The 23,167-nt window shown below is 41.6% G+C and overlaps 1 protein-coding gene across 7 annotated transcripts in view; it reads left to right on the plus strand.

The window, feature by feature from the left end:
* The window catches only part of numb (NUMB endocytic adaptor protein), a 45,837-nt gene extending 22,801 nt beyond the window's left edge, over nt 1-23,036 (plus strand). For 2 of the 7 annotated variants that reach the window (XM_005736757.1, XM_005736756.1), the window contains exons 2-11: nt 5,397-5,533; nt 9,923-9,997; nt 14,756-14,788; nt 15,520-15,594; nt 16,772-16,912; nt 17,117-17,321; nt 18,151-18,450; nt 18,568-18,711; nt 19,794-19,925; nt 20,765-23,036. In XM_005736757.1, coding sequence (XP_005736814.1) covers nt 5,408-5,533; nt 9,923-9,997; nt 14,756-14,788; nt 15,520-15,594; nt 16,772-16,912; nt 17,117-17,321; nt 18,151-18,450; nt 18,568-18,711; nt 19,794-19,925; nt 20,765-21,519 — 1,986 coding nt within the window. In that variant the 5' untranslated portion in view covers nt 5,397-5,407 and the 3' untranslated portion in view covers nt 21,520-23,036. The remainder of the gene's footprint in view (nt 1-5,396; nt 5,534-9,922; nt 9,998-14,755; nt 14,789-15,519; nt 15,595-16,771; nt 16,913-17,116; nt 17,322-18,150; nt 18,451-18,567; nt 18,712-19,793; nt 19,926-20,764) is intronic. The other 5 variants (XM_005736758.1, XM_005736761.1, XM_005736759.1 and 2 more) reach the window with 5 other exon arrangements.
* Nucleotides 23,037-23,167: the final 131 nt, after the last annotated feature.

Consider the following 23,167-nt stretch of genomic DNA (forward strand, 5'->3'; position numbering starts at 1 on the left):
TATTGCTTGTCTTTGTTTAATAATACAGAAGACAAAGACCTTAAAAAATAATCGCATATCGCATCGCAATCGCAATATTGGGGCAAAAAATCGCAATTAGATTATTTTCCATAATCGTTCAGCCCTAGTTGAGTTTGAGCAAGGTGCTGTGAGATGAGGCAAAAATTACGGGGGCATTAGTAGGCAAACATTTGACTGAGACAAAAAAATGATTTCAAAGCGTAGATTCCAGCTCAGCCTAAAGTGGGTTTCAAATATGCATTTATCTTTTAATAAAGGTATCTAAAGATGCACACTTACATAAAGCCTTTATCTATTTTTTGAGTAACTGATAAAAGAATCCAGGAATGAATCTGCACCTTGAACTATAACAAAAATAATAGTTGCTGTAAACACAACATAGATGTCAACCTTTTAAAGTTGACTGGTGAACACACACCAATTAGGTCTAACAGAAGAGGTAGACGTAAACATATGGGTGCGAAAACACGGGGATTCCCTTGTGGTAAACACCCTTTCCACTGAGCCATTCAGTCAACCTCAAACAGAGCAAGACATGTGTTAATTTTCTGTTTTGTTTCAGACCAACCAGCTTTGTACACAATAACAGTGAGCAAAAAAAAAAAGAAGCTCAAAATAGCGTTTGGATAATTCCGCGTGAAAGCGTGTTAGAAAAGGTCATAGTCAAGGTTCTCTCGTTGGGACTTACGAAAAGATTTGTTGCATTTCTCTTTCTTTGATTAAATTGTGTTTTTAGGACACGGCAGGACAAAAAGAATGTTTGGCGCACTGAACTTGACCTAATTCTAGTAGTTGTTATTTACAGAAAATGTGCTTTACAAGTTTGAAAAAGCTGTGGAACTGGTAGAGGAGCAAAGCTGCATGTTTTCTATATAAAGTGAAAAAAACAAAAACAAAAAAAAAAAGTCCCCACTTGGCACGAATCTGTTTTTAAAAAACCAAAAATACCCACCTGCCAAAAATATAACATTGTTGACACATCTCAAAGATGTGTTTAAGTCATCATCGCTGGACGATGTTCTGTGTCTACTGAAAATATGACAAATTAATTCAAGGTGAGAACATTTTTCTCAAAATGTGCGCCTGGTGTGTGTGTGCACACAAATGTGTTTTGCCTCCTCTTCACTCTGCAGGCTAGAAGCATGCAGCCTGTCAGTGGCACTGCAGTGAGCCCAAACATGATATGACCTAAATAAACGAGTGCGTGAGGAGAGAGCGGGAGCGAGCGATGAAGCAATTTTTTTTTTTTTCTTCTAGTAGCTCAAGTCATCTTGTTTTCAAACACTCCAGTCTTCTGCAGGGTACAACTCATGTGTCTGTGCACAGTTAATGCGGACATATGCACTAGGTTGTGACTGAGTGTTGTTAGTATCTCAGCACTTGCTGAAGTATTTGGCTTAAACGCTTCTGCTTGGTTTCTACATTGTTTCTGTCAGATTTTCCAGCATGTGATATTGCAGAAAACAGTTTCCATTACAGATTATAATCTGAACTTTACTTAAATTTGGCTACACTCAGACTGATTTGATCCACTGATTAGCTCTGAAATTGGCGAAAAGAAAACGTAGCTGGCCTGTAACCTGTGCAGCAGATTAACTTTCTGATGTATCTTTTGTTTTGTGGAGAAATGCTACTGCATGACATTTTTAGAGTCAGTGGTCAACTCCAGTGTCCTGCTCTGGTGACATTAGTTAAGTCTGATGTGTTTATCTGTGCTTCTGTGACCTGGTCAAGGCTGAAAGCTTTATTGTGTCCTGCCCGTAGCGCCGGAGCCTAGCACAGACAGATAAGTGAGCCTCACCTCAAACACACTTTACACTCTCAGTACAGGTTTCATTATGCAAAGAAACATCTAAGGTCCTCTGTGTGTATACATGTGTGGGTTAAGTAGGTGTGTTCATGTGAGAGTGTGTGTTTGCTGCTATGTTGCTGCTTGTCCTTGTGTTTTGTGTGTATGCGGACAGTCCGATCTAGTGGATTAAAGACCTTTAATCCCAGTAGATCCTCATCAGCTCAGAAGTTAGCGGGTACAACTTGGTAGTCAAGGAGTTTGCTTTGCTCACGTGTTAAAAGTCGGAGCTGCATGGCTGAATGACTTCTGGTCCCCAGTTATGACTCACTCCAGGAGACGTGAGCCGGGCTTTCGATGATGGATGCACCTTTCATTTCTAGTTTGGATCAGCAACTCTTAATTGGGTCTTTGCTTTTTTTTTGTGCCTCCTAATCCTCTCTCAGTGCCAAGAGGACATACATGTGCTCTTAGCCCAATTAATTGTACTGTGTTGTTTTGGGTTCTTTTTAAAATTCAAGATAATTTTAGAGTTTGAACCTACACTAAGGTCAAACTTCAGATTTGTAAGATTTTAAGGAAAAATACAAACCTGGGTTATATTTTCAACAACTCCATGTATTAGGTTATTTATAAATAATACTCATTTAGTATACTAATAATTTAGAATAATAGCACTAATAACACTAGTTTAATAACTGCTTAGATCTGAGGGTGCAACAAGATCCCTAAAGGACCTGAAACATGTAGAGTTGGCCAAATGTTTGAATGATTGTTGAGAACTATATTTAGAAGTTAAACCAGTATTGAGGGCAACTTGCAGTGTGAAGGGTAGTTCAAACTTGAATGAGGAAGTGGGTTTAATGATTCGAATTTTATAGCCAGGCTTGGGGTCTCAAGTTAATTATTATCCTCCATATGAAAACTTGATTTTTAAGCTTTGTATTTGTAGTTATCAGCAAGTCTCACACGTCTCCTGAGCTGTCTCAGCCCATTCGTCTTTGGCGAATCTGTCAAACTCCTCCAGCTTTGATGGTCTTCTGACATGGACCTCAGTGTTCAGTTCACCCCATAGATTTTATTTATTTATTTTTTTCTTCAATGGGATGTCATGTTGGAAGACAAAGACCCACACCCAGTTTTGCTGCTGAAGCTGAATGCTTGAGGTTTCCTTCCGCAGAGGTGTTTTCTTTTCTTTTCTTTCTGTTCTCAAACTGATCTCCCTGTTGGAGCTCAGTCTGGGGGGAGTTCTTTTTTCTCCTCGTCTTTCCTGATGTTGTGTATTTTCCATTGTTCGGTTCCGGGTCGCTGCTCGGGTGGCTGACCGGCCAGCTACCTAGCCTGACCTGTCTCCCCAATGTGATGTTTGTGTATTGTATGTACGGTCGGCAAGGTCAGTCTCTCAATTGCCCCTCGGGGATAAATAAAGTCTTCTGAATCTGAATCTGAAATCCTAGCGCATAACATACCGACAATTTGTCACGTCCCGAGGTGTCCCATGGGAACGCGAAAAGTAACCTTCCGCGTTCCTGTGATACAGGCCGGATTGTGGATGAAATCCAAAAGAATGATGCTCCTGGCGGTGACGGACGTTCCAGCTGTGTATTCCAGCCATAGCCCTAACTTTAATCCTAACCATAACCTAATCCTTAACCTTACCCACAACCTTAATGGTGTTCAATAGTGTTTTCTAAAGCGATTAAAGTAAAATAAATGTACATGCGCGAATTGAGTCCAAACGGTTCTCATGTTTCCTTCCTTTTGGTGGCCGAAAGCATAACATACCAACGACTTGTCACATAACGTAATATGTTATGCTTTGGAGAACGTGTTGCATATCCATCTTCCTTCATAATTCTTTCCACCTTGACAAGATTCCAGACGGACCGAAGCATCCCCACAGCATTAGACTCCCACCACCGTGTTTCACTGTGGGGGACGGTGTTTTTTAGGTTGTACGCCTCTCACTTCTCTGTCCAAACATAAAGAGCGTCTCCATGACAACAGAGCTCTAGTTTTGTCTCCTCTGATCAAAGGATGCTCTTTCAATATGCATAATCTTTCTCAAGGTTCTCCTCGGTGTACTTCAGTCTGGCTTGAAGGTGTCTGTTCTGCAGAGTTTTTCTTGGTCTGTAACCTCTGAGTTCATTCCTGTGCAGGGTTCTAGTGACGGCCTCCTGTGAAGCTACAGTTCTTGACTTGCTATTCACTCATGTCTTGGCAGTTGTTCTGGGGTCTATAGAGTCTTTCAAATCTTTCTCTTCCTACCTCTGCTGGGCTTGTTATGTACTATGTGGCTCTATTTAAATTTCTTGGTGATACAAATTATATATACAAAGTAGTCTCAAAACCTGAACTTTCCATCTCCTGCTTTGTGAGCATGAATTCTTTTTCTGAAGTCTAAACTGATTTCTTTTTTCTTTTTCTTTTCTTTTCTTTTTTCTTTTTTTGCCATGACGATTTTTCAAATTGCATTTGTGTAAATTGAAAGATAACTTGATATTACAAGCTTTAAGCATAAAAAAGTTATACCACATCATTACACAGCAGCGGTTTCTGCTGTGATTCATAAAAAAGTCATTTTTTTTCAGGGGGCTAATGATATTGACCCTGGTAACGTTTGTTTTTCTGAAATAAAAGAAATGGAATAGAAGTAATTTATTGTTTTTAAAACTCTAAAGCTCTGTTAAAAACAATTGACAATAACTTTGTATTTCATAGGTGGGCTAGTACATTTGTCTTCATGTGTATACAATGTGTTAAACACTACTCTTTTACTTATTATACAGATGACTGCAGAACTTAATGTAATGTGACGTTTTTTGCTGATTAACTGGCAAATGTTTTATTCCAAGACTATTTATACCTGACCTGGTAATAAGTTTACTTCTGACCTTTACCGGGGACTTGAGTTTGTTTTCTGCCTGAATGATCACCTGACCACCGTGTTACATCTATTTTTGCTCAGTTTACGTTAATAAGTACAGGGTGGCAATAAAGCCATGTTCTAGCAAACTTTAGCTTTGTAAAATATTACATTGCAGTGTAATTCAAAGTGATCTAGAGGTTGAAAAGATTTGTTTTACTAAATTCCCCCCAGAGAGGCCTCAGTGCAGTGTTTGAGATATTAATGGAAAATGTCAGACCATCTAAATAAAAAATGTGCAAACACTGTCTGTTAAATTGTGGTAAAAAAAAAAAAAGGCTCTGAATAAAAGGAACACTGCTCCCTTTTATTTTCACTGCCTTGACTCCCAACACTGCAAAGTCTCAGCCTCTTTTGTTTCTCCTGGTGAGTCAGAGACACAGCAGCTTACTGTGTTTTGCACTGATGTCAGAGTTTAAAGGATTCCTATTTACAGGCACCAAAACAAGACTGCTGAAAGTGTTATTCTGCTGCTGTGGGTTTGCGTGATCGCCTGCTTTTTGGACCATTATCTATAATTTCACTGTAGGAAAAACACTAAGCTTAACCTGAGTTGGATGAATCTCCAGCTTTTTAGTGCTGCACCTTCTTTATTTCACTGCTGCTGCTGACAGCTCAGTTTTCACTGTAAGATTATTAAAAATGTCTCTTCAATTACAGGGAGCTCAGCGATGAATAAGCTACGGCAGAGCTTCCGCCGGAAGAAAGACGTTTACGTGCCGGAGTCGAGTCGGCCGCACCAGTGGCAGACAGACGAAGAGGCAGTCCGCACTGGCAAATGCAGCTTTGCAGTCAAGGTGACTCTCCCTCACACACACACACACCTGCGTACACACCACTTCAGACACAGAAACGGAGTGCAGGGCTGACCTCACTTTGATGCATTCTTACCTTTGCGAAACTTCTTCATACCACCTTCCTCCCCAAGGACACGGCTTGTGATTAATCATAACCATTCAGAGAGTTTGAGCACAGTTTTTATCTAGGTTGCGGGATTATTTGCTGTAGTCTAACAAACCTGTGGGATGTGTGTGCACAATTACTTTGTGTTTTAGGAGTATCAGAACCACTTGAATCCCCAGTAAAAATATGTGGAATTGAAAGAAATGTTTCATTACTGGCAAGATAAGTCGGGGACATGGTGAAATGGCAGTCAGCCCTGCTGTGCAGCAGTTGATGAAGTGGCGATCTCACCTTATTTTGGCAACAAAACCCTCCTACTTTTGCAAACAGAAGTGTGACGGTACACTTCCTCCCATCACATGGGCTCAAATCCTCCTCTTACTCGGGATAAAAGGGAACTGAAGACTTCAGAGTCATGAAAGGGAACGTTTACCTCAGAATTTCTAAGCTTGGCGGCTGTTCAGTGGATGTAAATTGTGCATAAGCAAGTGTACAAGCTTTAATTTGATGTCGCCTATGTGCTCCCTTTATGTAGTTTTTATTGAGCAATATTGAGCAATTTGCTCTTAGAATTGCATAAACGGTCTTCATTTTAAAAAGAATTGCTTGTCCAGATGCTTTCACGAAGTCCAGAATAGAATATTGAGATCCTAATTTTCTCCAACAAGATGAGCAGAAAACCCTTCACGCTAACTGTATTTAATCTTTTATATGCTTATATAAGAAATGTAGGTCTTATGAGCACATAATTTTTGATTTTGTTGCTATGGCCCTAACCCTTAGTTCATATTTTAAGAGATATTTTAATCATGGATTACCAACATATGGCAAATTCTTTAATAGGCATTTATCCCTTTGTTGACAACCGCACGTCAGTTTCATTCTGTTGTGCAAAGTAAGTTGGATTTTGTTAATATAATGTTTTTCTTAGCTCAGCAAGGCTAAGGAGTATTAGCCGTATTATTTGGTATAATAAAATAATAGAATATTTTAACTTTTGATAGTATTTTCTTGACTTAGAAACACAGAAAAAGGTTTGTGACATTTACAAAACGTTTGTATCTGTTTGAAAAGTAATAATTAGCCATAATCACCACAGTGAAGGTGTAAAAGTAGCCACTGACTTAGAAGCCAGATACTTTAGGTAAATGGGGGGGAAAAAAACCTGACTGTCCTTATGTTATGTCTGCAGCCAAACGCACACTACTCCACCAGTATTTTGCTTTCCACCTTTACACTGGCTTTCATCGCAATGGTGCAACCTACCATGCTACTCATCTGTATCCCTCCTCCCCCTCCTGCTGCTCCCTGTCTCCTGCTCTAGGTGCCTTAGAGGAGCCCCGTTGTGCATGAGTGTCTGTCTGTGTGTGAATAGTTGTGGTGAAATTATAACAGACTGCTACAATACAGAGTAATAAATACATGGTAGGACAGGACATGCAGGGAAGGAGAAGAAGAATACCCACCCATTCTGTAGTGCCTTTGGCAAGAAGATTATGAGTTTAATTGTCATTATCAGGGCCTGTTACATAGTGCTTGTACATTTTTTTTTTTTATGTATAAGCAAATTGTTTTAATGTTAAATATGTCTAGATAGACAATTATAATTCAAGGTGATGGTGAAAGGCATAAACATGTAGACTTGGTTTTTCATATGGAAATATCAGCCTTATGACTGCTGAAGGCTGGTGGCAGATGCAAGATTAGATTCAGTTGCTTGTGTGTGCTGTTTACCAGCGGAGACGTTTGTGAGGCTGCTTATGGAATTGGACTGAATTTTGTTTTGCACTGTCACTTGACACTGATTTATAGCAAGTTCTCGGAATTAATTCCCAGGTCACATCCAGAGGTTATACACTCCTTTCTTTTATAGTGGCGGGTCTTTCACATGCCCCTAAAATTGTAAATTCCTTCATAGTTTAGATCAGTTTGAACCAAAAATCAAACAAAAGTGAACCTTTTGTTGAACCAAAATCTATCTAGAAGTAGTAAATTTGTCTGAATTTTTCAATGGGCAAAACTGTGGAGGAATTCTTGACGGGGACCTGTAGGTGCTGCTTTCTGTAGTGTAAGACAGAGGTGTTGGTTGGGAGTGTCAGCTGTACATTGCTCTCCCTGTAGCTACAGTACTGCCTGCCCAAAGGGCTGCTCTTATTTCTGATGACTGGAAACTGGCAAAAAATACCTCAAATCCTAACCAGATAAACCTTAAAACTCTCCCTTTTTCTTACATTTTTAATTTGACCTAGCTATAAAGTTCAGTGAAACCATCCCACAGTTTAATAATTCAATGCATTTAAGTTAATAAATAACCATGTTAATAGATATAATTACTGACCAGCAATAGACACGTTTATGATTGTTGCAATTATCAAGCAGCCCTAGTACTTTCTCTGTTTATGGTTGCTCTGTTGGCCTTTTACTGCTGGAAAAATTTGAAGTTTGTTTTATTTAGCTTCATCTAATCGTAGCCCACCGTAGGATAGTTACCAAGTGATTCTAATCCTGGAAGGGACCCACACACAAATCTGAATTTCAGAACCAAATTGCACATGTGCAGAAATCTCCTCAAATTCTATTATTTTCCATTTATTTGGTGGAGTTCTTCTTCTGTTACATGTGAATGTTTCAGCCCCCAGATTGTTGCTGGCAGCTATTTACTAATGGAGCAGAGTAAGACGCCATAATGAAGAATCTGTTGTGACACTTCAAGTCTCCCCTGCATTTATTCATCTCACCTCTGCCACATCCTTCTGGATGATCCCCGATTAGTAGCCCCGCTGCTTTCATTGTCCTCACTATCCACAGCTGCCTCCTCGCATCACTATTGTCCTTAACACCTTGCACGTTTGCATGCATCGATGTGTGTTTACGTGCATGCGTATTCCAAAACGGCGACAGTATGACTCACAGCGGTTGCGTCACACGCTCAATATAGCAGGGCCAGAGGGTGGGGGTGAAAGGCGTGGGTCAGCATGTGTATCTATAAGGAAAGGGTAAGGACTTCCTCTCCGGCTCAGCATGCACAATGGCTTCTGGAGTAGTCAAGGTTGTGACTCCTCTGGAGTGACACACAGCAGGGCGTGATCTTGCTTCAGGTCTGAAAGGGGCGGGAAGGGTCGGGCAGGAAGCGGCAGCCTTTTCTGTTCATTCAGTTGGAGCTCAGCCTACTCACATAAGGTTTTCACTCCTGGCGAGTATTTCCATAGTCAGGAGCACAGGGTTTCCCCCGAGAAATTGGTGATTGGACTGAACGTATAATGTGGACGATCATTTAGTGCAGCTTCCAGTGCTGAATCTGACTAACCCTGACATATCTCGTCTCTAATTACCATAGCTTAGTCTCAATAAATGTTTGGCATATATGGGGTAATGACTCTTCCCCATGAACTGTAATTCTGTGTGATTTAAAAGGCGTACTGACTTTGTCTAACATAACTGGAGACCTTTTATTTACTTCCAAAGTACAGCGAGAAGGAAAATTGTCCGAAAAGGTCACCGCTACAGCTTTATCAGCAACTTCACAGTAAAACCAGGATGTTTGCACTCACAAGCCACAGGATAGGATGAAGATGACCCTGCTGAAGGCCACAAGCTGAAATGCACTGCTCGCACTTCAAAGTTATTCTTTACTTTATACTTGAAGTGTCAGTACAGGCAGTTTTGAGTCATGTGAAGCAGCCTGCTCCAGCAACAATATACTGTGGGAAGCCTTGGAGTAATATACTGTAGGAGCATCTGCCAAGTTATTGCATAATAACCTGGAACAACCGGGAACCTGCTATAGTCTTAACTAGAGTTGCGATGAGCCAGCCATTACTGGAAGTTGGTGAAGCACAAAAGATCAAATATACAGCCTACGTTGTTTCCGTCAGCTCACAAAGAGATCGGAAGGGGCAGTTTGTTTTTGCCTCTTTGCGTGCTTCTTTGATCTTCCTCGTGTCCCCTTACAGGATCACACACTACAGTCTACACACTTGCCCATATACATTTCTCATGAACGGGTTATCATTTTCTCCATGGACAAAATTAGAGATCAGCTAGGGAGCTATTGACTGCAATTGACCTCAAAACGGAATTTAATTAGGTGTATAAATCACCAGCGTTCGGGTACCAGGGGATATTAGACAATCTGAGCTCATTTAAATACCTAATCTCATTCTAAAGTTTATTATTGTAGCCTTAGTTAAACGTCAGCAGAGATGGCCACAGGAAAGGTTTGTCACAGCATTACTCATTCTTTCCTTTTTTTCCCTGTCCATCTACTTCTCTGTGCCCTGCAGTACCTGGGACATGTGGAGGTGGATGAATCCAGAGGCATGCACATCTGTGAAGATGCAGTAAAACGGTTGAAGACGGTAGGTTTCACTAGAAATATCTTCTGTACTTCCAGGAATGAGGCTGCTATTTCCTACTTGTATCTTCTTTCTTTCAACTTTTCCTCCATTACTTTTCTATTTCCCCAACATCCTACTGACTTTTCCTAAAAACTATTTCTAAGGTAGCCCTCCTTTAGCTATCATTACTCTCCTTCCAAGAGTTTTATCATTGCTTATTCCTACTTAGCTTTCTAGTACATAGAGGCCCAAGTGTGTCGATTGTTCTCCTGTCTGGCTCTCTCTGCACACTCTCAGCCAGAGCAGGTCAGCACGTACTTCCTGCTGGAGCAGATTCCGGCGGAGTTGCGCAAAAAGGAACAAATTCCAGTTTGAGGAGCAGGAGGAGGGGAAGGACGGGGAAAGCAATGGCGCTATTGCTTTTCCACGTTGTCAGTTGTTTGCCAAGGCCCCACCCAGGTCATAAACTCTTCTGGGCAAAAGAGGCTGATTCTCTGTAGTTGGGGCCAAACCTGAGTCGGCAGGTCTGCTGCTACAGTCGGCCTCTGTATGATCGAGAGGACGTCATGCGCAGACGTAAATTTGATTCCTTTGCCAGCAATGGTAATGAATCTCCCGCTCGACGTGTCTGCTGACAGCTTTTGGTTTCAGTTTGAGGTGACTCAGAATAATTGAGAATTCACACCCTGTTTCACTTGTTATCATTGCCTCTTCTTCTCACTATTGTGAAAAAGCGGCTTTTAGTCGAGCTCAACAAACTACTGAAGACTGCTTGAGCTGTGAGAACCCTTTCTTAGAACGATTATACAGAAAAACATGCTAGTTGAAATGCAAGACAAATAAGAGAATGTGCACTCACACGCAGTCTTACAGTTATATGTAAGGGCCTTTCTTCTCATTTTTGCATACTGACATTTTGTTATATTTTTAGAAAACACAACAGACATTATACACGCTACTTGTGGAGGAAAATGTTTGACATGAAACATACGTGAGCACACATTTGCTTATATTTGGATGCAGCTGTCGACATTCGCTGCACAGCATGCACACTGAGATGGAGCTCATAGTGGGATAATGTGTACGCACACAGGGCGAAGTGCACCCAGAGGCAGAGCAGACAGACATGCTGCATGCCCTGCAGCACACTTGTTCTCTTAGTGTACAGAAAATGCACAAAGGTCGACTGCAGATACAACGCACATCAGTGTCGTGCACACACTGGTGCTTGATGAGGTCACGTGGTTAACACGGAGCCCGAGGCCGCGAGCTCTTATTGAGTTACAGTCGTTTTAACAAGGCCGACAAAATGGAGCCAACTCAAGAGGAGAGGCGGGTGTTTCTGCCTCCCGTCCTCCTGCAGGCTGCGACTGTCTGACCCTCCTCAGCCTAATGACATTTCCTCCCCTGTCTCCTCCGCTGCTGCTCGCCCTCGCTTTCCTCACTGGCCAAAAGCCTTATGTGTAAATGGCCAGATGCACGGCTTCATTGATCTGCAGGATCGGTATTTTACACCAACACTCTCAAAACTATGTTTTTGCAAAACTATATTTTGGGAGTGTTTAGAAAAACCAAAAAGTTTGTTTGTAGTTTAACTGCTGCCATTATATTCTTGCTAAATGTTGAGCTCTGGCCTAGATGTGGCACTTTACCTGTGCCCTGAATGGCTTGTCTTACAGGAAATGCCGGAAAACAATCTGCCAGTAGCTTGAGAACTGCTAATGTGTTCCAACATAGTGCCTGTCCTTCCCAGTGGCAGGGATGCAGATCTGTTTCCCCTCTTCCTCATTGTAGTGCCGCCGTCTTGAGGTGCACATTGTTGTTGTGTTCCTTAGGGTTGTCCCATAGATTTTACATAGTGATACTAAGTCTTCACAGTTAAAAAATTCATAATGCAGGAGGATTATTATTCTGGCATTAACATTCATCACTGGAGCTCAAAGCAGTGGAGCAGCAAACAGAAATGAGCCTTGCTGTACTGTGTCAGTCTGCCCCTCATTTCCATCATTCTTCTTCCATTTCAGTCAGTAGATGAGAGTAGGTTTGTAGTGTTTGTAGCCTGCCGTACTGTGACCCCGTGATGCAGCATACGAAGTGTGCATTTTGCTGAGAAAATGAGGTTGGAGTGAAAGGTTCTTAATGGATGGTTTGAAACGCAGCCCGTGATGCCAGGACAAGTCTGCGTAAACAGCCTTGCAGAGAGCAGCCCCCTGATGCCAATGATCCACGTCAAAGTTAGGTTGTCAGAGGAGACCAGGGCGACCCTTTAAACAAAAATACAATTAGCGAGGCCCTGATACATCCAAGTTCATCCTCACTGATGCTTTAATAAGCAGACTGTTGCCAGGCAACAAATACAGTCCCTACCATTGGAGAGACATGCGAGTTAATATTGCTCTATTTCCAGAAACTAATAACTAAATTGGTCAGAAACCAGACTCCACACCTGTAGGCACTTAATATCTGCTCCTGGTCGATGAGGGGAGGCTGTTTTCTGAAAGTCAGCTAACTGCAGCCACGTTACCAATACAGTCAGCCAACATCGGCACAAAGTCTTGAAACGGACAAAAACCAATGACAACAAGCTGATGTGCCGTGAGAAATAACTGCAGAGAAAGAAATGTGTTTAGATGTCCTTGTATGTGCACTGTGCTTGAGGGTGCATGTTGGTGGTCCAGTCTTTCAGCCGGTGTGTGTGATTGCAAGTGTGACAGCCACAGCTCTGAGGCGACGCCGCTGCATTCCCAGCAGCCTTTGGGACGATAATAAGAGTTTTCTCACAGCTTTTTGACCCGTGACTCACATGGGAGGAGGTGGGGCAGAGGCGAGTGGAGAAGAAAGCTGCACTGCACCACCATCAACCTCCACGCTGCCTTTTTTTGTTTGTTTGTTTGTTTTGGTTTTTTTTGTTTCTGTCATCGTGACATCACTTCCTGTCGTTGTTGGCCAGCAGCCTGGGGATTTGAAGTGTATTCTGAGTGAATGTGTGAATGTTTTTGCTGTTACTCAGGAGATGATAGTGCGTTGGCGTGTTACCTCTGTGCAGACTGGGTGAGGCACTCCACGAGGAACTGCTGACACATTTAGAAGACCTAGTTGCATTTGGGCATGAACGCCCAGTAGCCTGAGGATGTATCATTGACGGTGGACCTAAAACAATTAAATTATGTGCTTTCTATGATGCAAACTTTTAAAGTACTTCCTGTGCTAGCCTCCCCCACTATTAATATTCTGGTCTCGGTGCCATTTTTTTTTTTTTTTAAACCACAAACCTGATCTCATGAAGGAAAAAATAAGTAAATAAGCCACATATCATCAATAATAATCCACTGTCCAGGATTAAGAGCATGCTGTCTTGCATTAGAGATTTCTTTCATCCTTGTGACAAATATTGTAAGGTGTGAGCTGTTGCAGAAAGCAGCAGCTTGACAGATGTTGCACAAGCTGTGCAATACATTGTTGCACATCCTGTTGGTGGCTACCGTTGTTTTGAGGGCAAAATGACTTTAAACCACCAGTTGGGTGTGACAATGAAAGGTTGTAACTGTAGGCAGTAATTAAAATACTCAATGTTCAACATATTATTATTTTTATCAACAGCGATCATGTTGGCTACACAGCTTTGTTTTATTTTTTTGTCTTGTTGGAATCACCTTCATCTATTTAAAAACTACCCTTTCTGCTCACAAAACTCCTCCGATTCACTTTAGTTCCATCTCACTTCACACATTGAATACTTGAATGTTGTGTTACCTTTTTGTTGGTGCTTTTTTTTTGTCTTTTTAAGCAGGTTTTTAATGCAGAGAAATGCCTCGAAATCCTCCTCCCTCCACATTCCTCTTAACCCTTTAGAGATTTATTCCCCCTAACCATAGCATACTAATACTAACTTTGCAGGCTTTGCTATCATCAGCATGTCTGTGTGGTTCTCTCAAACATAAATGTAAACACTCTCACAATTACACACACACACACACATACCCTAACAATCGCTTAGCTCATTCCAAATGAATCTCCAGTTCTGGTTAACATGTTAAATCATGCATTAACATGGCGCTTGGAGTGCCGTCTCCACCATGGCTGTGTAACAGGAGCGGAGTGGTACTCCTTTTCAGAGCTTACGGGGAGGCGAGGAACTCTTGGGGAGTGGGGGAAAGAAGAGGGAGGGTGGGGTGGCTAAGACTAGGCCAGGTCTGGTTTGGTGTTTTTGATGTGGTTGTGGAAGCCTAAACATGACTCCAGACTCAGGCTGACCATTGAACAGTCACAGGTTTGACTCAGAGGTCAAACTGCTGTCAGTGGGAATTTGTTTCTGTCTGCTGAACAACAATGCAAAGTGTCTCGATCCGGGAATCAGAGGGAAAAAGAACGAAAAGGGATTCAGGAATTTCACGTCCACAGACAGAAACCTAATGATCTGCCATCTTTATCACCTCTGTTCAGACGGCTCTGTACGTTTTCCTGGGTGGTTTTTCTGCCTGTGGAGGTCTTGCTTTCAGGGGTATTCTTGCTTCCATTGTGGTGTTACTAACAGTAATCATCAAACACATCATCGAAACATCTCTCTCATTGTGGAATCACATGGAGCTACTTGATCCATTCCCTCACCCACTCACTCTCACACATAACCCAGCTTCACCAAAAATAAACCAAATCCAATCCTTTACTTTCGGCTCCCGACAATTTTTAGACTTCCTAGGTAACATTTTCATGCCTTGTTCCTCCTTCCACCTCCGCCCTTCTCACCCACCCTCCCTTTTTTACCATATCCACTTCCAGGACAGGAAATTCTTCAAAGGATTCTTTTCAAAAGTAAGTTATTGCTTTGTGTGTCTGAGTGTGTTTCTCTTTATTATTAGCATCATCATTATTATTATTATTATTTTTCTTCCTCTCACACTTCACCCTTTGATCACATCTGAAGGCTGGAAGAAAACACACAAACACACGCGTTCATAATACAGGGGGAATCTGTCTGGGGAGAGACAAACGTAATGATGCATGTGGCTGTGAGCAGGTGGGGCGGTTTAGGCTGGGGCAGGGCACTTTTCTGTTGTGTGTTTGTGTGTGTGTGGTATTAACATGCGTGACTCTCTCCCTTCAGCTCTTCTTCCTTGAACCAAGAATAGAACAATGAACAGTTTTTTTGTGAATGAACATTTCCTTGTTTATTGTTGTTGTTCTAACCAATGGGGTTCACTGTCGAATGCATCAGGGCACAAAAATCTCATATCAACTTCTTAGCTTTAAATTTGGGTCCTACGGTGTGACACCCCCCCCTCCAAAAAAAAAGCAACAACTCCTGACTTGTCTTCTCTTTTGTCTTTTTACCTGGTTTCTATGTATTTACAGGTGTGTGTGTGTGTGTGTGTGTGTGTGTGTGTGTGTGTGTGTGGACTGATATATATATATTTTTCTTCCTTACCCCTCTATGAGAAGGTTCCAAGGAATAACACAAAGGGAAGTAATCTTGAGTCATGTGGAAAGATTGAAAAAGTTTCCTTGTTTCTTAACTTATTCCATCCCTGTCGTGTGTTTTCCAGGCTGGGAAGAAGCCTGTGCGAGCTGTGTTGTGGGTGTCGGCAGATGGTCTTCGTGTTGTAGACGACAAAACAAAGGTAATGAGTCCCTCCGGTCGCCTGTCGCACCTTGATCAAAAGGAAAGAACAGTCGGAGGAATTACGAGTAGCTTTAGCAGATGTAAAGGTGGAAGCTGCTGAGCTTCAGCAGTGAATAAGATAAGCTACTACAATTGTAGCCTAGTGACCTCCAAAAGGCAGATCACTGGAAATATGTACTTAGTGCACCTGTAGATAAGATTCAGGTAAACAGGGTCATATTACAGGTTCCACTGACACCTGCTGGAAGTAACTGGTACTGCATGCATCAGTTTGTTGCCAGACAACAGCCTCAGACTGCCAGTGCTGATGGTCTTTTGTAGTTTCTGTGGAGATTATAACATGGAAAAGAAAATACATTTTTCCCATCTATTTTTCTTTGTGCCATTGATTACTAATAAACCCTTTGCTAGCAATTTCATGCAGGTGAGCACAGAATGTCGTTTAAGATCAATTTAAGTTAAATGCACCATGCATGTGTTAGGTGAGTTAACTATGCACTGCATGTAACTTGACTAATTTCGGTTTTCATAACATTTTTCTAGCTAACAATTTACTTCTTGGGGATAATTGTTAAAGAATGCTACTAAGCTGGTTTTTAAATATTTTAAATGAGAAATAATGAAGGAGTAGAACATTTCCTTTTGTGGAAAATAACTGTAATTTGTGCGAAAGTACTGCTAAGAAGTTCTGCATGTACTGTACTACCCCTGTTGATCTTGTCTTTTCTATAATTGTATTGCCATTTGTCTAGATTATACTTTATTAGAATTAAGGTATTAACTGTGGCAAGCTTCCTTCCAAGCGTCCTTCTGAAGCTGGATGTAATTAGTTCCATCTTTTTGGGCTCGTTTTCATTCAGTTATTATTTACTGTGAACATTTTCAGCCCATGTTTTCAAATGGTAACAGAGTGTCTTAACTACAGGTGTTTATTTATATAGCACCAAAGCAGCAACAAAATTAAATACAAAGCACCTTGCATGCAGACTAGAGCAGCCAGGTATCAAACCACTAACCTTCCGATTATTAGATGACCTGCTCTACCCCCTGAGCTACAGACACTCCAGTTTTGGAAAATTTGGAGTGGCTGAGAGAATCTTGATAATCAGAAAACCTCCTTTGAGCAATAAAATCACGGCATCAAAAAATGATAAGGTTGTGTGTGTGTTTTGCAGGACCTGATTCTGGACCAGACAATAGAGAAGGTGTCATTCTGCGCTCCAGACAGGAATTTTGAGCGGGCATTCTCTTACATCTGCAGGGATGGCACCACACGACGCTGGATCTGCCATTGTTTTATGGCCATTAAAGACTCAGTAAGGACTCCTTTTTGTAACTGCAGTTCTATTTTCCTGATTCATAATCACTGACAGTGAAAATTAAAAATGTTGGAGTTCATATTCAGAGGTGTACGATTAACCTTTTTTTTTTAAAAGACCGTCATATCCCTGAATCACTTAGGTTAGATAGCCGTTTTGACATCATGCACTTCAGTGTGCTTTTTGAATTGTTTTTCTCAGGGAGAGCGTCTCAGTCACGCTGTGGGTTGTGCGTTCGCTGCTTGCCTGGAACGAAAACAGAAACGGGAAAAGGAGTGTGGGGTCACGGCAACCTTTGACACTAACCGAACCACTTTCACCCGCGAGGGCTCCTTTCGTGTTACTACAGCAACAGAGGCAGCAGAGCGGGAAGAAGTCATGAGGCAGCTACAAGATGCTAAAAAAGGTCTGTATCTAGTTGTGTTTTTCCCCGTCCTCAGGATTAGATCGACCGGTTTGTCTTCCACACAATTTAAAAAAAGGTTTAATAGTTTATTGACTTTTTAAAAGTTTATGATTATATTTTAAATGAGATGTATGATAAACCAGCCCAGCTCGAATCAGCATATAGTAGTTTGATGCTGCTTTACATAACCTCTTTCTTTTACAAAGCCATGGCAGCAGATTAGCGGCTCCTTAAAATGCCTTAAATGTACAATAGCTAATATATAACCATTCATTTGAAAGTTTCCCCCTCGCACCAGTCTCAGATTTGTAATTTGACTCAGAAGGTCGCTGTAAAGCACCCAAAAAAAAAAAGAAAACATCAAAAGAAGATGGAAGGATAGGCAACTATTCCCCCCCCCTCCCCGCCCACCACCCCTGCCTACCCAACCAGCAATCTGAGCCATGGTCTTAGTAACCTTCATCACTGACTCTATATTCTACTTTCAAGCTCTTTTGTGCCTTTCTCTTGTTGCATATATTCCTCTTGTATGTTATTTATTCTTGCTGTCCTACTACGTACATTTTTATTACATTTACATTTGATGTACAATGACAATAAAAGGCTTTTCTATTCTATTCTATTCTATTCTATCCTATTCTAAGATGTTCTTAGACCCCTACACCTGCCATTCTCTGTGAAGGGGTGTAGTGTTGCACAGTGAATTACAGATGTAGATATGATTAAAAAGCATGACTGATTAAATCGGCAGATGTCACAAGCTTTAATTTGTTTGTGATTTCTTACCACTGCAGAGGCCTGTTGTCTAAATGTTGCACATCTCTTACAGCAGAGACAGAAGTGAAGGTTGCTGGGAACTCTGCAGCAAGTGTGACAAACTCGTCAGTCCACCAGACGGGTGGTTCACCGTCCCCCTCATCGTCCCCACCTCTTTCAGTGCCCATGCTGGGACCTCAGGCGATACCCCGCAGACACGCACCAGTTGAGATTCTCCACAGACAGAGCTCCTTCAGAGGCTTCCCGGCACTCAGTCAGAAGACATCTCCCTTCAAACGACAGCAGTCACTGCGCATGAATGACCTGCCCTCCACTATGCAGCGCAAGTCTGACTTCCCCATGAAAAACACAGGTGAGTCCAACTGTTACTGCCCTTGCAAATATGCACAATAAAATACTTCCACCATGTTCTTATAGCATATAAGCTTATGCTGACCTTTACCTCTTTTCTAATGTGCACCTCCTCCAGTCCTTGAGTTAGAAGGAGAAGGTGACAGCATCAGTTCACTGTGTACTCAGATCGCCACGGCCTTCAGTGGACCGCCAGAGGATCCCTTCTCTTCAGCGCCGATGCCTAAACCGGCTTCATCCCCACAGTCTCCTGTAGCACCGGGTAAAAACCTGTAAAACTTTCCGATCAGCTGTGTGTACTGTGAGAAGATCTGAATGAATCTGCATTTAAATAAATAAATAAATAAATAAAATAAAAAAAAGTAGTAGAGAAATAACTTTGCTGTTTACTGGTAAAAGGTTATATTTAGTTAGATCCTGTTGCAAGTTAAAGATTATTTTTAATACTAAACACAATTAAGTGAAAACGGATAAGATGCTTAAAGTGGACCTATTATGTTTGTTTCATTTTTTAAATTAAATAATTTTTATTATTTGACTATACTAGAGTAGCTCTGTATGATTCACAGCTCAAAATAATTGTTATGTATCAAACCATTTTAGCTCTTTTCCGCTTCCTTTTAATCTAAATGTATTCTAATTGGATGCCTCTTGTAATCAGAAGGGTTGATCAGCAAGCGAGCAGAGCTGTGCGACTGAGAAGGCCTTATTAGGGATGGTCAACAAGGCATTTTCAACTTGTTGATGCTGCTCACTGGATGTTTTATATTTTTGGACCATTCTCTGTAAACCCTAGAGATGGTCATGTAGAAAAATGTCAGTAGATCAGCAGTTTCTGAAATGCTCAGACCAGTCTATCCGGCACCAACAGCCATGCCAGGTTCAGTCACTGAACTCTGTCATCATATGACAAAACATAAGAAAAAGTATAATAGGTCCACTTTAACTATTTGTTTTTTATGGTTTAGCTCAATCAGCTGGTGATTTTGCATTTGCCAACTCAGGGAAATATAGAAGCACACACTAAAACCCTGGTTATTCACTTTTATGATCAGTGTTGTTTATTTCTCACAGTTTGGCTGAATTTCCCTGTAATTCTGCTCTGTAGAAGTTCAGCCCGCTTCCAATAACTTGATGAATGTGTTGCTTGCAGTTTAAATTTGCAGTTGGAGAACGTGTGGCTGCTCATATTTTCTCATAACTTAGTGAATAACATTTATTTTGCGTGCAGTTTATGCCTCATTAGACTGCTAATTAAATGCAGAGTAACATTGTGCATGTCCAATGGACATCATCCATTGCACAGGCTTGCTTGTACTAGCTTCTGTCTCTTATTTGCTTTAGTGAATGGCACAACTCCTGCCTTCCCTGCTGCCACTACTGCTAACCCCTCAGTTCTCCCCCCTGCTCTGCCCGCTCGAGAAACTAACCCATGGGCTAAAAGCCCTGCAGGTGCAACGGCCTCAGCACGGACAGGTAAGCAGCTCATCAGAGGGTTTGGATTGAGAGTTAAAATTCAATATAATTCTTATAAGATCAGTCTAATGTGATGAGCAGTTTTTTCTAGTTAAACTGAATATGTGGGAAGAAGACAAGATTTGATCAAACCATTCAAATTTGTATGGCTTGCTTAAAAGGTGGTGTGGATTACTACAGATTAGCACATAGTAGGATCTGTCTTCTCTAAGGAAGAAGTGATTTTTATAAGAGTAGTCCCTAAAACATCTTGTCTTGCTATAGTAAGTAAGTGAACTTTATTAAGCGCTTTTCGCAGACGGGCAATCACAAAGCGCTGTACACAAATATTAAAATATTAAAATAAACAATAAAATCAATAGACATTATATACAATGTAAAAGATCAAATGTAAATAATGTAAAAAAAATAAATAAATAAAATATAGAACTGCTCTCCTAAATAGTACAACCCAGCAACTAAAGGTCAGATGTGGGGTAAGTTAGCAGCCCCCGGTTATTTAAAGCAGATACAGGTGAGGTATCCAAATATTTTGTAGCACTTTAGAGCAAGAGAACAGGGTGGGATTATGATAAATAAAGATTTTAAAAATCAGACTAAGAATGAATGCATTCATGGATCATTTAACTCAAGGATTAAACTTGGAAAAAGTGTTTTTCTTTCAGGTCTTTAAAAGGTTCTCCTTCATTCTTGCTCACAGATATCAGTAGCACGATCAACTTTTATTTTGCCTGATACTCTTTTTGCCTGCCTTTGCTTCTGTCTCACTGTTGCAGTGTCTCGTGTTTTTTCCGGTTAAATGTTGGGTCGAGACTCATTCTTGTACTTTCTGCTGACAGGAGGTGACTGGTCAGCTCCTACTCCAGTGATCGTAGTGCCCCCCACGTCTTCTCCAGCTATTTCCTCCCACAAACGCACACCTTCAGAAGCAGACCGGTGGTTAGAAGAAGTTTCCAAATCTGTCCGAGCCCCGCAGCCCAATCCAATCCTGGCAACTGCCTCGCCTCCTCCCCAGCCGTTCGTTGCCCCTGTGCCGATGCCCGTGGCTTCTGTACCTTCTGGTCCCCCAGTGGCTTTTTTGCCCTCTATACCCCCTCCTGTGCCCATGTTGCCCCCTCGCCAGCCTGCCTTTCACGCTCAGGCTCCAGCCTCCCACCCGATGGCTAATGGGCTGCCGTTTCCTCAGCCCAGCGTTCCTGTGTTTGGCATCACTCCTTCACAGATGGTGGCTAATGTTTTTGGCTCAGCCACACAACCCCAGCCGTTTCCCGGCCCGGTCTCCACGACGCCCCAGCATGACGCTCAGCCTGTCAGTAACATCAGCCCATTCATCAAGCCTCCGCAGTCCACCACGGCAATCCCCGCTCCCCAGCAGCCATCCAGTGACAGTGTGACCTTTAACGGGGCGGACAGCTGGGCTGCTCCATCTCGAATCGCTCCATCCTCCCCATCTACACAGCCTCCCCCGCAGCAGGAAGATGCCTTTGAGGCCCAGTGGGCAGCCCTGGAGGGCCGCTCACGCCAACACACCACGCCCTCCCCCACAAATCCCTTCTCTACTGAGCTACAAAAAACCTTTGAGATCCAGCTCTGAACACTAAGATTGAAGTTAGAAAGAACTGGACGTTAAGGACTTGGATTGGTTGAATTGACTAATTGACTAGAGCTCAGAATGTTGTTCTGCCTCTCTCGCTCTGTTTTAGTGGAAAATCTCAGTGGCGGCAGGGGGTGGGGGTGAAGCCTGTAGAGAACAGCAGGCAAATCAGAAGGGAGCAGAACCCTGCGTGACATTGAGAGAAGAAGGCAAAAAACAAAAATGAAAAACAGGGTGTATCCCCCTTCTCCCCCTCCATGAGGCATTTCATTGGCATTGTCTGTATTATTTTGTTTCTGCTGTGGAGCGCAAGGTCGTCATAACTCTGTGGAATATCTGTGCCGAGCCACTCCCCGCAGCTCCTCCACCTTCCCCAGGTGTGGCAGCTTCCTTCACTACCCCAGGCGTGGCAGCTCCCTTTCACAAAGTCCAGTTCCTAGCGCCCCCTGTTGGCATGACACAGGAATGCAGCAGTACTGAGAGAACTCAGCTTCCAGAATCTTAAGAATAGAGCGAGACGATGCCAAAATCTTTATTTTTATGCATTAAGTATATTTTAAATAGCTTTGGAATCTAACAGAAGAGTTGTAAGTAATCTTGCCAAAGGCACAGGCTAGCTACAATGAATCGAGTTTATGTTTGTGTATACAAGAAATGATCGTATATATTATACAAAAAAAATATATCTATAAAGAATCTATACTGTACACAAAGCTCACGGCAGTGCTAATTTTTAATGTGATGTAAAGAGATTTTGTGAAGGGACAGCTGCTTTACTTTTGTGTTTATTTGTTTTATTTTTGAAGACAAGTCTCTTTATTGCCATCTGTTGCATCCCGTGATTGATTGTTGCTGCAATGATACCCTATTTACAGTGAGATGCTTTACATCCAATGTGGACCTAGCGATGGTGGTGGTGCCCGACTGGTTGCCTCTCTTACCTGTGCTCAGTTTTTGACAGTTTAACTTCTTCTTCTGTCTTTATTGTCATTATTTTTATTTTCATTTTGTGTGGTAACTATCTTATTTGTTTTTATTTAACACTGTAGGATGTGTCATCTTGTTTTTAATCCACCTCTTTATTTTTTTTTTTAAGTTTTAAGTTGGTAATTTTAGGGGGTTTTTTTGTTTTGTTCTTTTTTCTTTTTAAAAAAAGTTTTTTATGCACAAGCACTAAAGTAGATGATTCGACATCACCTCCCAGGTGACCTCAATCGCCGACGGTTTGTCAGTTGTGGTACTGTAGGATCTGAGAAGCTGCATGCTGACTTACCCTGACCTCCGTTAGACGGCTGTTGTTCTGACGGGCAGCAGAAAAATGCAGGGAGATATTAATGGTTTCTCTCACTGTCTGATTTTTTTTTTCTCTCTGTCATGTTTTATTTTTTTAAATCAAACCTGTGAATATGATCTATTCTCTGATCTATTTTTCCATTTTGTAATTATTTCATTACTTCGTTCCACTTCTTTGGAAAAATACTGAAGCTAAAAGATTGAATAAATTTATGGTGGTAGAGGAAAAAGTGGTGTGTGTTCTTGATTATAAGCAATATACACTATGTGAGAAATCTCTTAACACGAATGACTAATTATGAACTTCTTAAATAATTAAGTGAAATTATATTCATAGATTTATTTAAAAAGAAAA

Source organism: Pundamilia nyererei, unplaced genomic scaffold (assembly GCF_000239375.1).
Source record: "Pundamilia nyererei isolate P.nyererei 1_Seehausen unplaced genomic scaffold, PunNye1.0 scaffold00070, whole genome shotgun sequence".
Lineage (NCBI taxonomy): Eukaryota > Metazoa > Chordata > Actinopteri > Cichliformes > Cichlidae > Pundamilia > Pundamilia nyererei.